General features: G+C 41.0%; 1 protein-coding gene across 1 annotated transcript in view; it reads right to left on the reverse strand.

The window, feature by feature from the left end:
* The window catches only part of LOC106579906 (transmembrane protein 132C), a 190,507-nt gene extending 188,032 nt beyond the window's left edge, over positions 1-2,475 (reverse strand). The window contains exon 1 of the mRNA XM_014160261.3: positions 1,592-2,475. Coding sequence (XP_014015736.3) covers positions 1,592-2,355 — 764 coding nt within the window. The 5' untranslated portion in view covers positions 2,356-2,475. The remainder of the gene's footprint in view (positions 1-1,591) is intronic.
* Between the last annotated feature and the right edge of the window lie 11,168 nt (positions 2,476-13,643).

Genomic DNA, 13,643 nt, shown 5'->3' on the forward strand with positions numbered 1-13,643 from the left:
GATCTGAGTCTTTTCTTGTCCTGGTGATTGGGCATCCGAACACATGTACACACAAGGACACTCTTATCACCTGGTAACACACAGAGGCTAAAACCAAAGGCCTTTTCATATTTGCACCTCTCAGCTAGCCAGTAGAGGCTGGTAATCACAAAGTACACCACTGCTACCAAATAAAAACACCACAGGCTATTAAGTCTCTGAGGCCAATTTGGACTCTTAATTCATCGGCTGAAAAACAAGGATTATTTATAGTTTCTGAATTACCAACTTGCCAATACCTCATCTCACCAGAATAAATATTTGGTGATTAAATGTTACATCCTAGTTTTCATTTAGATTATGATTTTGATTCATGTGGAAGTCAGATTTCTGAGAGATATATTCAACATCAAATAGGAAAAATAGGATAGGACGTTTATGACAATATTGTCCTCTATTTCCATTGTTTAAGATGAGAAAAGTGTAACTAACTTCAACCCAGCTAGCACAGTGGATCTGGGCCGATTCCGTCTGAGAGTCGGGGCACTCAGCTGAGAGTCAGACTGGGTCGCCTTCGGCAATATTACTTAGGGCTAGGATGAGGGGATTGAGCTCGGGCCGATTCCGGTGTGAGTTATCTGGCCCAAATGTATTACTTGGGGCTTGGGCCGATTGGGGATACTCTCTGGCCGGGAGACCTATGAGGTGACGCACAATTGGCCCAGTGTCGTCTGAGTTAGGGGAGGGTTTGGCTGGCCGGGACGTCCTTGTTAAATTTGCATCGGGACGCTTCTGGGGGGATTCTGGTAAGATGCCGGCAAAGTCGGCTGAATTCCGGTAGACGGAAACGGCCCGATGTACTTGGGCCAATTCTGGGCAGTCATTCTTTTTAATTCCGGGCTGAGTCCGACACACGATTACGGGCCGATTCAATCAGTTCCGGCCCCTCAGAAGAGAGCCGCTTCTGGACCGATTCCTCATTGATAGCTGGGTCAGCATTCCCACTCACCTTAGCAGAAAACAATCGGATCAGCTAGTTGGCTTGTTTTCATTTACACAGGTTGACAAATTGGCTTGACCCCTAGTCACAGCATCTCTTATGGTTTATAAATGTTCTCAACCAGCGTGATTAAGATCAGGCTAATAGTGATTACACTAATGGAAATGCATTTTAATTAATGACATCCTCATTTGCATTATGTGTTAATTATCAAATTCACTTAGTCTCATCTGCACATTCTAATTAGTACCTACAGCTTCATTGAATTTGACTATTTATTTTAGATAAAGATACTCCACTCCCTGTTTTTGCTGAGTTACATAAGCTTGGCTAAACTGAGTAAAGTAACTTTAATTTTGGAGACAGCAAAAACACTGAGATAACAAATAAATCAGGACTAACAGCCTAGCTGCCAAACATTACAAATATCCTACAATCCTTGGCAAACAATCTGGGTTTACTAATTTAATTACAACTAGGGTGTACTGCAGAAAGTTAATTAGAAAATGTATTCACTCTGTAATACAGCATTGCAGAGACACGTTGTATGAAGATATGCACTGGTCTAATGAGCAACATTTAATTTAAGAGTATGCTAATGTATTGGCTTACCTTAGGGTGAACATTTCCACAGGAGAGAAGGCTGAGGCAGTGATGAAGGCGGAGACAGTGTCCCTCTGCCTCATCGGCGTGGTCGGCACCATGACCAGGAAGTTACTATCCAGCCTGTGTTCAGTCAAGGCCAGGGCGGCAGGGCTCTGGTACAGACGCACACTGCCGATCCTCTTCATTGGGGTGGAGGTGGACGAGCCAAACAGACCCTCCTGATCCGAGCGGATGGAGTTGCCTTTCCGGGCCTCCTCCGAGTGGCACGCTCCTGCCTCTGTTGATTGTAACATGTAGTAGAGCTCCACTGTGGTCCCCTCGGCCAGCTCTATGGTCCTCTGGCGCCCAGGCACCACGCTGGGGGGGCTGAACCAGCCAGCCAGGGGCTCCAGCTCAGCCACACACAGCCCCAGCTCCCCCTTCAGCTGGCAGGTGCCACGCACCTCCTGGGTCTCGTGGAAGGCAAACATGCGTACGCAGGGCAGCTTGTCGATGGCGCTGTAGTCATCCCAGTCCCTGCCCGCCACGTAGAACAGCACCTGGACCCTGGGGTTGGATCGGTAGATCCTGTCCTGGATTATGAAAGTCTGCACCTTCCAGTTGAAGGTGAACATGGAGGAGGCCACGAAGGCCCAAGGGTTCTGGATGAGCTCCAGGGTGACAGGCTGCTCCACAGAGAGGGGGCCATAGCTGGCGTTTACTGAGGGCATGCTGCGGGCCTGGTAGATGAAGAAGGGCTCTGTCCGCGACAGCAGGCTGGAGTTCCTCATGAACTCCTGGTTGGCCTCTTTCAGGAAGAAAGCAGACTCCGCGTTGATCACTTGGTAGTTGACAGGCAAGTAGGTGGGGATGGATGAAAACCTCTGCAATCCCTCCAAGACTCGACAGTCTGCTACTGGAAGACAGAAAAGAAGAGCTGAGTCAGGACAAGCTCAGTCAGTGCTCACTTGTTGTACATCCTGTACATTTCCTCTAAAGCTTCCCTCCAGTAAAACTAAAATGGCTGGACTGACAGCCATTTGGAGCGGAGCTTACTGTACCAGAGAGAACTGACAAGAACTACACACAGAAGATACTGAGTAATGTAAGCTGCGGTCATGCCTAAAATTAGGCCTACATTACAATACATTACATTATGGTGTAGATGTATTTCATGGTGTATGGCTATTGTGATGTTTTGATATTAAAAGGGGTTAAGACCATAGCACATTACAGTACTATTTATTTTCTCATATATATAAATATATACAGTTGAAGTCAGAAGTTAACATACACCTTAGCCAAATACATTTAAACTCAGTCTTTCACAGTTCCTGACATTTAATCCCAGTAAATATTCCCTGTTTTAGGTCAGTTAGGATCACCACTTTATTTTTAGAATGTGAAATGTCAGAATAATAGTAGAGAGAATGATTTATTTCAGCTTTTATTTTAATCACATTCCCAGTGGGTCAGAAGTGTACATACACTCAATTAGTATTTGATAGCATTGCCTTTAAATTGTTTAACTTGGGTCAAACGTTTCGGGTGGCCTTCCACAAGCTTCCCACAATAAGTTGGGTGAATTTTGGCATATTCCTCCTGACAGAGCTGGTGTAACTGAGTCAGGTTTTTAGGCCTCCTTGCTCACACACACTTTTTCAGTTCTGCCCACAAATGTTCTATAGGATTGAGGTCAGGGCTTTGTGATGGCCACTCCAATACCTTGACTTTGTTGTCCATTTTGCCACAACTTTGGAAGTATGGTTGGGGTCATTGTCCATTTGGAAGAAGCTTTTTTTATGGCGGTTTTGGAGCAGTGGCTTCTTCCTTGCTCAGTGGCCTGTAGTTTATGTCGATATAGGACCCGTTTTACTGTGGATATAGATAATTTTGTACCTGTTTCCTCCAGCATCTTCACAAGGTCCTTTGCTGTTGTTCTGGGATTGATTTGCATTTTTTGCACCAAAGTATGTTAATATCTAGGAGACAGAACGCGTATCCTTCCTGAGTGGTATGACAGCTGCGTGGTCCCATGGTGTTTATACTTGCATACTATTGTTTGTACAGATGAACGTGGTGCCTTCAGGCATTTGGAAATTGCTCCCAAGGATGAACCAGACTTGTGGAGGTCTTGGCTGATTTATTTGATTTCCCCATGATGTCAAGCGAAGAGGCACTGAGATTGAAGGTAGGCTTTGAAATACATCCACATGTACACCTCCAATTGACTCAAATGATGTCAATTAGCCTATCAGAAGCTTCTAAAGCCATGACATCATTTTCTGGAATTTTCCAAGCTCTTTAAAGGCTCAGTCAACCTAGTGTATGTACATTTCTGACCCACTGGAATTGTGATACAGTGAATTATAAGTGAAATAATCTGTCTGTAAACAATTGTTGGAAATATTACTTGTGTCATGCACAAAGTAGATGCCCTAACCAACTTGCCAAAACTAGTTTGCTAACAAGAAATTTGTTGAGTGGTTGAAAAACAAGTTTTAATGACTCCAATCTAAGTGTATGTAAACTTCCGACTTCAACTGTATATATATATTTAAAAAAAGCCAGGTCATCTGATGCAGCACTCCATCACTCTAATTCTTGCATTCCAGGTGACTACCTGGCATGCAAGGCACACTTAACCAGCATGGCTACCCCAGCATTCTTTAGCGATACGCCATCCCGTCTAGTTTGGGTTTAGTGGGACTATCATTTGTTTTTCAACAAGACCAATGACCCAAATCACACCTCCAGAATGTGTAAGGGTTATTTGACCAAGAAGGAGAGTGATGCAGTGCTGCTTCAGATGACCTGGCTTCCACAATCATCCGACCTCAACCCAATTGAGATGGTTTGGGGTGAGTTGGACCACAGAGTGAAGAAAAAGCAGCCTGTTGGAAAATCATTCCTCATGAAGCTGGTTGAGAGAATGCCAAGCTGTCATCAAGAAAAAAAGGATGGCTACTTTGAATAATCTAAATTATAAAAATTATTTTGATTTGTTTCACACTTTTTTGCTTACTACATGATTCCATTTGTTTTATTTCATAGTTGTAATGTCTTCACTATTATTCTACAATATATACAATTCATGAAGAGCTCAGGTATCCTCATCATATTGCAACTAATATCAAAGATAACTAAAAGTGGCCTACAATCCACCATTTGTTATATAATACGTACATTAACGTATGAATGAATGTAATCACTGTATAAACACTTTAACACTCTCTGAACATTTAAATTATGTGAAGATTAATCACAAATACTCCGGTCTAATAAAGTATGTTAATTTTCATGTGGAGTAATCTTGAGTTGTTTCTGGTGGGCCATTGCTAACAGGTCCCACTCCATGGTGGCCTGTGTGATGAGTGAGAAAACATTACATGTGCAAATAGGTGTTAATCACCCAAAGAGTGGGCTATGACCTTCCTCTCAAGAGCAATCTGCTGTATGATTGCTTACTATTTTCTCTCTCTCTCTCTCTGCCTGCCTGCCTGCCTGCCTGCCTAAATCAATGTCCCGACAATTTACAAATCAGGCAGGGATTTGTGATTCATGGTGCCCACTTGACCTCGTCCCTGTCTGTCCCATGGAGGCAGCATGGACGCAGCCTGCTGCCTCCTCATCTGAAGGGCAACACAAGCATTTCGCTACACCCACAATAACATCTGCTAAACATGTGTGTGACAAATAAAAAGTGATTTGATTTGACAGCACTCTCTCACTCTGCCCAGCCCAATCACCCCAGAGATCACTATGTATCACTAACATCTTCACTTAAGCATCACTGAGCTCCTTCAAAGTAAACACCAACACTCATATGGGGCTTTTACAACCGAGGACAGAAACCATAGAAAAATACTATACCGCAGTGTAGTTTGTAATTTTCTGAACAAACTCAAGAAGCATTGTTGCAGATGGTAAGATGGTACAACGACACTGACAAATGAAAAGCTTGATAGTCCAGCAAGAGCAATACAAGGCAGAACAATCAGGAACAAAGTCTCATCCTCTGCAGTCCCATGGTGACAATGTTTTTACTCGCATCTCAGGGGCGGTCTCAATCCAGCATGCCTTCTAAGACAAAGCACTCACTCCAAAAGCCTTAGCATTTTTTTATGTCTCGACTATAATGAGATTATTCGTCTGTGCTTTCCAGATGACATAACATTCTTGAGAAGGAATGAAATGTCCCTATGTGCCTCACATACAGTATATAGGCTAAAGGAAACCCTACAAAGTACAAGTATACACCTTTAAGAATGGGATCACTATTGTCTTCTTAGTCAATCATGAAAGACTTTTTTTTAAGTCAGTAAAATGTATTCCCTTGTTACGAGCTGTCAAATGGCTATTTTCTAACAGTTAGGCCATTTTATAATCGTGAATGACAGATACGATACACTGCACAGGCAACATTTTAGCATCTATGGAGTCAACAAAAGTGTGAGACATTTTCTGGAGAAAGAATTACCTGTCAATGTTAAATGTTGCTACCAAGTTTAGCTATGCTGTGTGTGCTGAAAGGGAAACTATTACAGACTTAATCTATTAATGCAAGGTTGGCTGATTTCGTTATAATTTCTGTGAGGCCCATTCTAGCATTTTTTTTCATTTTTTACATTTTTAGTCATTTTAGCAGACGCTCTTATCCAGAGCGACTTACAGTAGTGAATGCATACATTTCATACATTTTTTTCGCACTGGTCCCCCGTGGGAATCGAACCCACAACCCTGGCGTTGCAAACACCATGCTCTACCAACTGAGCCACACGGGACTAGTCTTGTGAACATTTGGTACAAAAGAAAGAAGAAACAGGAAGAAATGAATGAACGATGTGTGGAGGAAAGTATTCAGACCCCTTGACTTTTTCCACATTTTCTTGTGTTACAACCTGAATTTAAATAGATTCAATTTAGATTTGGTGTCATTGGCCTACACACAATACCCCATAATGTCAAAGTGGAATTATGTTTTAACAAATTTTTACAAATGAATTAAAAACGAATAGCTGAAATCTCTTGAGTCAATAAGTATTTAACCCCTTTGTTATGGCAAGCCTAAATAAGTTCAGGAGTAGAAATTGGCATAACAAGTTACATAATACGTTGCATGAATCCCTCTGCCTGCATTAATAGTGTTTAACATGCTTTTTTAATGACTGCCTCAACTCTGTAACCCACACATACAATTATCTGTATGGTCCCTCAGTTGAGCAGGTTACTTCAAACAAAGATTCAACCACAAAGACCAGGGCGATTTTCGTGCTGGGTTTCTGTATAAGTACTTTGTGGCATCTGCTGATGTAAAAAGCGCTTTTTAAATACATTTGATTGAGTGATTGATTGGCAAGGGAGTTTTATTTTGAATAAAAAGAAACAGAATAGAACTAAGCACAGGCTAAATCATAGAGGGAAACCTGGTTCAGTCTGCTTTCAACAGACACTGGGAAACAAATGTACCTTTCAGCAGGACAATAACCTAACACACAAGGCCAAATATGCACTGGAGTTGCATACTAAGACTGCATTGAATGTTCCTGAGTGGCCTAGTTACAGGTTTCACTTACACTGAGCATACTAAACATTAGGAACACCTTCCTAATAGTGAGTTGCTTCCCACAGTTGTGTCAAGTTGGCTGGAAGTCCTTTTGGTGGTGGACCATTATTGATACATACAGGAAACTGTTGAGAATAAAACCCCAGCAGTATTGGAGTTCTTGACACAAACCGGTGTGCTTGGCACCTACTACCATATCCCGTTCAAATATTTTGTCTTGCCCATTCACCCTCTAAATGGCAAACATACACAATTCATGTCTAAATTGTCTCAAGACTTAAAAATCCTTCTTAAACTGTCTCCTCCCCTTCATCTACACTGAATGAAGTGGATTTAACAAGCAACATCAATAAGGGATTGTAGTTTTCACCTATGTTTTTTTACATTTCGGGCATTTTGTTTTTGGTCCCACAAAAATCATAAAGCGTCTATGCAAGTCCCTCACTCTGTCACTCAGAAATGTATTCCAGTGTCTGCCTGCCAGCTGGAAATCTTTGCCAGTGTGTGTGCAGGCTACCTGCCCCTCCCCTCTGAAGCATAGGTTACTTTAGCGTACTGATGCAGTTACATAGGTTACTGTAGCCTACTGATGAAGTTACATAGGTTACTGTAGCCTACTGATGAAGTTACATAGGTTACTGTAGCGTACTGATGAAGTTACATAGGTTACTGTAACCTACTGATGAAGTTACATAGGTTACTGTAGCCTACTGATGAAGTTACATAGGTTACTGTAGCGTACTGATGAAGTTACATAGGTTACTGTAGCGTACTGATGAAGTTACATAGGTTACTGTAGCGTACTGATGAAGTTACATAGGTTACTGTAGCCTGCTGATGTAGTTACATAGGTTACTGTAGCCTACTGATGAAGTTACATAGGTTACTCTAGCATACTGATGAAGTTACATAGGTTACTGTAGCCTACTGATGAAGTTACATAGGTTACTGTAGCGTACTGATGAAGTTACATAGGTTACTGTAGCGTACTGATGAAGTTACATAGGTTACTGTAGCCTACTGATGAAGTTACATAGGTTACTGTAGCCTACTGATGTAGTTACATAGGTTACTTTAGCGTACTAATTCACGTTGGATTTATTAACTACAAAAACGTAAGATGTATTTTTAATTGTAGTGCTGCTCTGCACACACAAGCTTGTTTCCTCTGGTCCGGTGTTAAACCAACTCGAAAAGACATTAGAAGTTCCTCCATATAGCCGCTCCTCCATACTGTAGGTATAATTCTGTTGACCTAATTCAGATAATGCATGCCATAACTAGATGCACAGCGCTTCAACGGAAGCTTCCTCCATCTTCTCTCGCTCTCTCCTCAACCTCAAAATTTCAGATGCATCTCACGTCCTACACTGTGACAGCACAGTGTGTGTGTGTGTGTGTGTTTGTCTTTCATTATGATTAAACCATGCTGTTACGGCAAAATACCATTTTCTCTTAACGACTTTCCTATACAGATTAAATTGCTTAACCGCTCCACAGCAAGCTTCTCTATCCGCACTGATTGCTGGAGTAATTTAATGTCGAGCTTAATGTAAACAAAAATTATATTTCAGAAGTTTAAAAAAGAACGGAAGGAACAATATAAACCTTTACTTTTTGGGGGTTTGAACTGGTTTAGAACGTGATTTTGCTGGTCAGAACAGTGGAACATCTTGAAAAAAACAATGGTTCTGTTCAGAACTAAACAATGGAAAGTTATTTTGATTCCAACCCCTGGTGCAAATATTGTACATTTCAGGTGTGCAAACCTCCTACAGACTTAACCAGACAGACTAACAACTGTAATTGCTGCCAAAGGTAATTTTAACATTTTCAATACATTTGTAAAAATGTCTAAAAACATGTTTTCACTTTGTCATTATGGGGTATTGTGTGTAACACAACAAAATGTGGAATAAGTGAAGGGGTATGAATACTTTCTGAAAGCACTGTAATATAAAATAACAAAAACATACAGATCATATAATAACAACAAACACTTCAACATTTGAATCTGTTTGTGACGGAATGTAGTAGTATAATTTCTAAACTTAGAGGACATACGTTTAAAGGGGGAAAAAAGGAATGCTATGTATAAATCATGGCAGCTTATTGAATTCCATTCAAAGAACCAGCAACTGATGGAACCCATGTGCACGTTAAATCTACAAATAAAGAATAGTTATGAACTTCCTTCGTAAGGTAACCTTGTAGAAAGACGAACCCTGTCTATGCTCATTCTGAAATAATATGTTGAAGATAGAGGAATTGACTTAAGTAATCAATGAGGTTTGAATTGTATGTTTACAACAAATACACGCATTGAATTTGTTTTTACATCAGAAAATAATGCTCAAACCTTTTACACTAATGTTTTATTCATTTGTATTTTTCAAAAAGCAGCTTGAAGCCACAAACCTCTAAGTAGGTATGTGGTAGAGTAACTGCAGCATAATCCAAGGTACAATATGCTTATACCTGCAAACAACTGTGAGATCCATTACCCAGACTGTGGATATTTGTATGCAAATCTCTAATGCAATCAGTCTCTGGAATTGGCTCTGAATTTACAACGTTAAAATAAACTCTCATCAAGAGAACTTTCAACCCAAATCCACAGTAATAAAGAGTCAGCAGTGTTGGGAATTGAAATAAATAAGATATATGTATAAAGCATATAAATATCTTGAGGGTTACTGGAATCTTTATGTGCTCCCAGTTGTGTCCTGAGGTGAAGGGAGTGGACTGGGGACCACAGTATTGTAATATTTAGTCTCTTTCAAACCTTTCAGTATCTCATTCGATGTTGTGCTTCTAAAAAGAGAAATAGGGCATAACATGGTTTGACGGTTTTTGTAGAAATCATTGTGCCCACCTCACCTGCAGTAAAGATGAAACTGAGTGTTACTAATGTCCAGACACAGACATGGGCCAGAAAGGCCAGCATGTCAGTCAGTGTCCCTCCTCTGAGTCACCAACCTGCCTGCTATACCAAGATCATCTTGATTTTAATCTGAAATACGATACAGCCACTAGGCTGATTCATAGTTAAATTGGTTCATTTTCTTTATCGTAGACAACACATTCAGGCACTTATCAGTGAATGTGTGGCAGTTTCATGTGTTTCATTTTCTGAACATGTTTTCTAGTCAGTGTTATTAGCAAGAAATGGACTAATCATCACATAAACATTATCATAGTACAGCGTTCTAAAGGAGCGACTATAAAAAGCAAAAGCATGCAAATCATGGTGAGTCTGCATGTTTCTGTTGGAGCGGGACCACTCCAAACCCTTTTGAGGCATTTCTTATCTTCCGAGATGAGCTGACCACTCATTCTACTGTCAGTATGGGGATGGACGTGGGTAGAGCTACACAATGTTTGAGCTGTTATGACAGATAGACTGGCAGGTGGACAGTGTGCAGCAGATCCCAGGCAGAACCAGGTAGTCAGAGCTCCTGACTAACCAAGCAGCACTCCTCATCCACACATGCTCAGCAGTGCTATCACACAGGCTTCAGACCAGTGTGTGTGTACAGCTGAAGTAGGACTGACAGAGCGGGCAGGGAAGAGCAGCAGCCTTCACACATGGATGAGGCTGGGTAAATGACTGGCCACTGGAGAGGACACCAGGAATGGAGACAATGTTTCTGCTGCCCTCTACCTTGTCTAATGATATGGGTGTCCACTGGAGGACTACTGGAGAGAGGGGATGGCTGCCTTCCTGCTCCTTGCAAAGGTCAACAAGACAGTATGATTCGTGTGCCTAATGCAGAGCCAGAAATGAGAGAGTGGGAGACAAAAGTTTAACAGCACAGAACGAAAATTTAGCAAAGAGAAAGAACTCCACAAGATATAAACATAAAGAGAAAAGTCAGGAAAAAAGCAAAAGGATCTGACAGAAACAAACAGAGGGGAGGAGCTCTCTGTAATTAATAAGAACAGGGCTATAATGGTTGACTTTGACAGTTTCCCCCTCCTCTCCTCTTCTCCTCTCCCGGGGCATGTACCTCTCTCTGACCCCTCTGACTCCCACAGTCCCATGTAGCTCTCTCTAACTCCTCTCTACTTCTAATGGGACATTCCTTAACTATAAAGAATGACAGAAAGCTCTCTCTTCCCTATGCATTACCCACAGCGTATTTATCCTCATATCTAATTAAGAAGGGTTATTGAATTTGTGTCCAAGCGTCAAGAATAATAAATATAGTTGTTCTTTCAATTAGAATTTGAGGATGATTTACTGTGTTGTTGAGTCACCAAGAAATGTAAAAAAGTGGGAAAGGCACTAGTGGATGAATCAATACACAATATAATATGATATTACTTTCTGCTTGTTACAGTGCCTTCAAAAAATATTCATACCCCTTGACTTATTACACATGTTGTTGTGTTACAGCCTGAATTCGAAATGGATAGAAAATTGATCTTTACCCATCTACACACAATACCCCATAATGACAAAGTGAAAACTTGTTTTTAGAAATGTTAGCAAATGTATTGAAAATGAAATACAGAAAGATCTAATTTACATAAGTATTCACACCCCTCTGCCTTTGGCATTGATTTCAGCTATCTATATGGATAAGTCTCTAAGAGCTTTCTACACCTGGATTGCGCAATATTTGCCCATTATTCTGTCGAATTGGTTGTTGATCATTGCTAGACAACCATTTCTAGGTCTTGCCATAGATTTTCAAGTAGATTTAAGTCAAAACTGTAACTCGGCCACTCAGGAACATTCACTTTCTTCTTGGTAAGCAACTCCATTGTAGATTTGTCCTTGTGTTTTAGGTTATTGTCCTGCTGAAAGGTGAATTCATCTCCCAGTGTCTGGTGGAAAGCAGACTGAATCAGGTTTTCTTCTAGGATTTTGCCTGTGCTTAGCTCCATTTTGTTTCTTTTTTATCCTGAAAAACTCCCCAGTGCATAACAAAGCATACCCATAACATGATGCAGCCACCACTATACTTGAACATATGGAGAGTGGTACTTAGTAATGTGTTGTATTGGATTTGCCCCAAACATAACACATTGTACTAAGGACAAAAAGTGAATTGCTTTGCCACATTCTTTGCAGTGTTACTTTAGTGCCTTGTTGCAAACAGGATGCATGTTTTGGAATATTTTTATTCTGCACAGGCTTCCTTTTTTTCACTCTGTCATTTAGGTTAGTATTGTGGAGTAACTACAATGTTGTTGATCCATCCTCAGTTTTTCCCTATCACAGCCATTAAACTCTGTAACTGTTTTAAAGTCACCATTGGCCTCATGGTGAAATCCCTGAGCAGTTTATTCCTCTCTGGCAACTGAGTTAGGAAAGACACCTGTATCTTTGTAGTGACTGGTGTATTGACACATCATCCAAAGTGTAATTAATAACGTCACCATGCTCAAGGGATATTCAATGTCTGCTTTTTTTTTTTTTTACCCGTCTACTAATAGGTGCCTTTCTTTGCGAGGCATTGGAAAACCTCCATGGTTGTTGTGGTGGTAGAATCTGTGTTTGAAATTCACTGCTCAACTGAGGGACCTCACAGATAATTGTATGTGTGGGGTAGAGAGATGAGGTAGTCAATCAAAAATCATTTTTAACACTATTATTGCACACAGAGTGAGTCCATGCAACTTATTATGTGACTTGTTAAGGAAAGTTTTAGTCCTGGACTTATTAAGGCTTGCCATAACAAAGGGACTTATGGACTTAAATACTTATGGACTCGAGACACTTCAGCTTTTCATTTATAATTAATTTTAATTTTTTTTTTTAAATAAACATGATTCCGCTTTGACATTATGGTATTGTGTGTAGGCCAGTGACACAAAAAGTATATTTAATCAATTTTAAACTCAGGTTGTAACACAACAAAATGTGGAAAAAGTCAAGAGGTCTCTTTAAACCGACATTTTCCCTAGGTGCTTTTACCCCTCTCTATCCCGGAGATGAGCTAAATTAAATCTATAATAACTACTTATGAATAAGGGGTAATGCAAAATGCTGTGTGTAGAACAGTTTCCTCTTCGACGACAGTGGGGGACCTGCTGTAGCTGTTTGTTGTCTGACATCTAATTGATGGTCACCACAGGCGGCTGGTTGCACCTTCATTGGGGAGGAAGGGCTTATAGTAATGGCTGGAACGGAATTAATGGAACGGTATCAAACACATGGTTTCCATTTCATTCACTCCATTCCAGACATTACTATGAGCCGTCCTCCCCTCAGCAGCCTCCTGTGATTATTGGCCAAATTTAAGACAGTTAGAGGTAATAAAGACTAATGGGCCTGTGGGTTCACTAAGGGAAGAGCTACTTTCGAGTTCATGAGAGAAAGCATCATCTTGGGGATTAAAGAGTATCGACCAGGGAAGAGTAAACAACAGCAGCAGCAGCAGCACTACTTGGATGTGTTTGGTAAAGCTGTGGGGAGGAGAAGAGAAGAACCACGGCCACCACATTCTGGTCCCCATGTGGGCCTGCCTGCCTGGATGAGAGAGACAGCAGCACCATTAGGGG

The sequence above is a fragment of the Salmo salar genome, chromosome 20, assembly GCF_965601325.2.
Source record: "Salmo salar chromosome 20, fSalSal1, whole genome shotgun sequence".
Classification (NCBI taxonomy): Eukaryota; Metazoa; Chordata; class Actinopteri; order Salmoniformes; family Salmonidae; genus Salmo; species Salmo salar.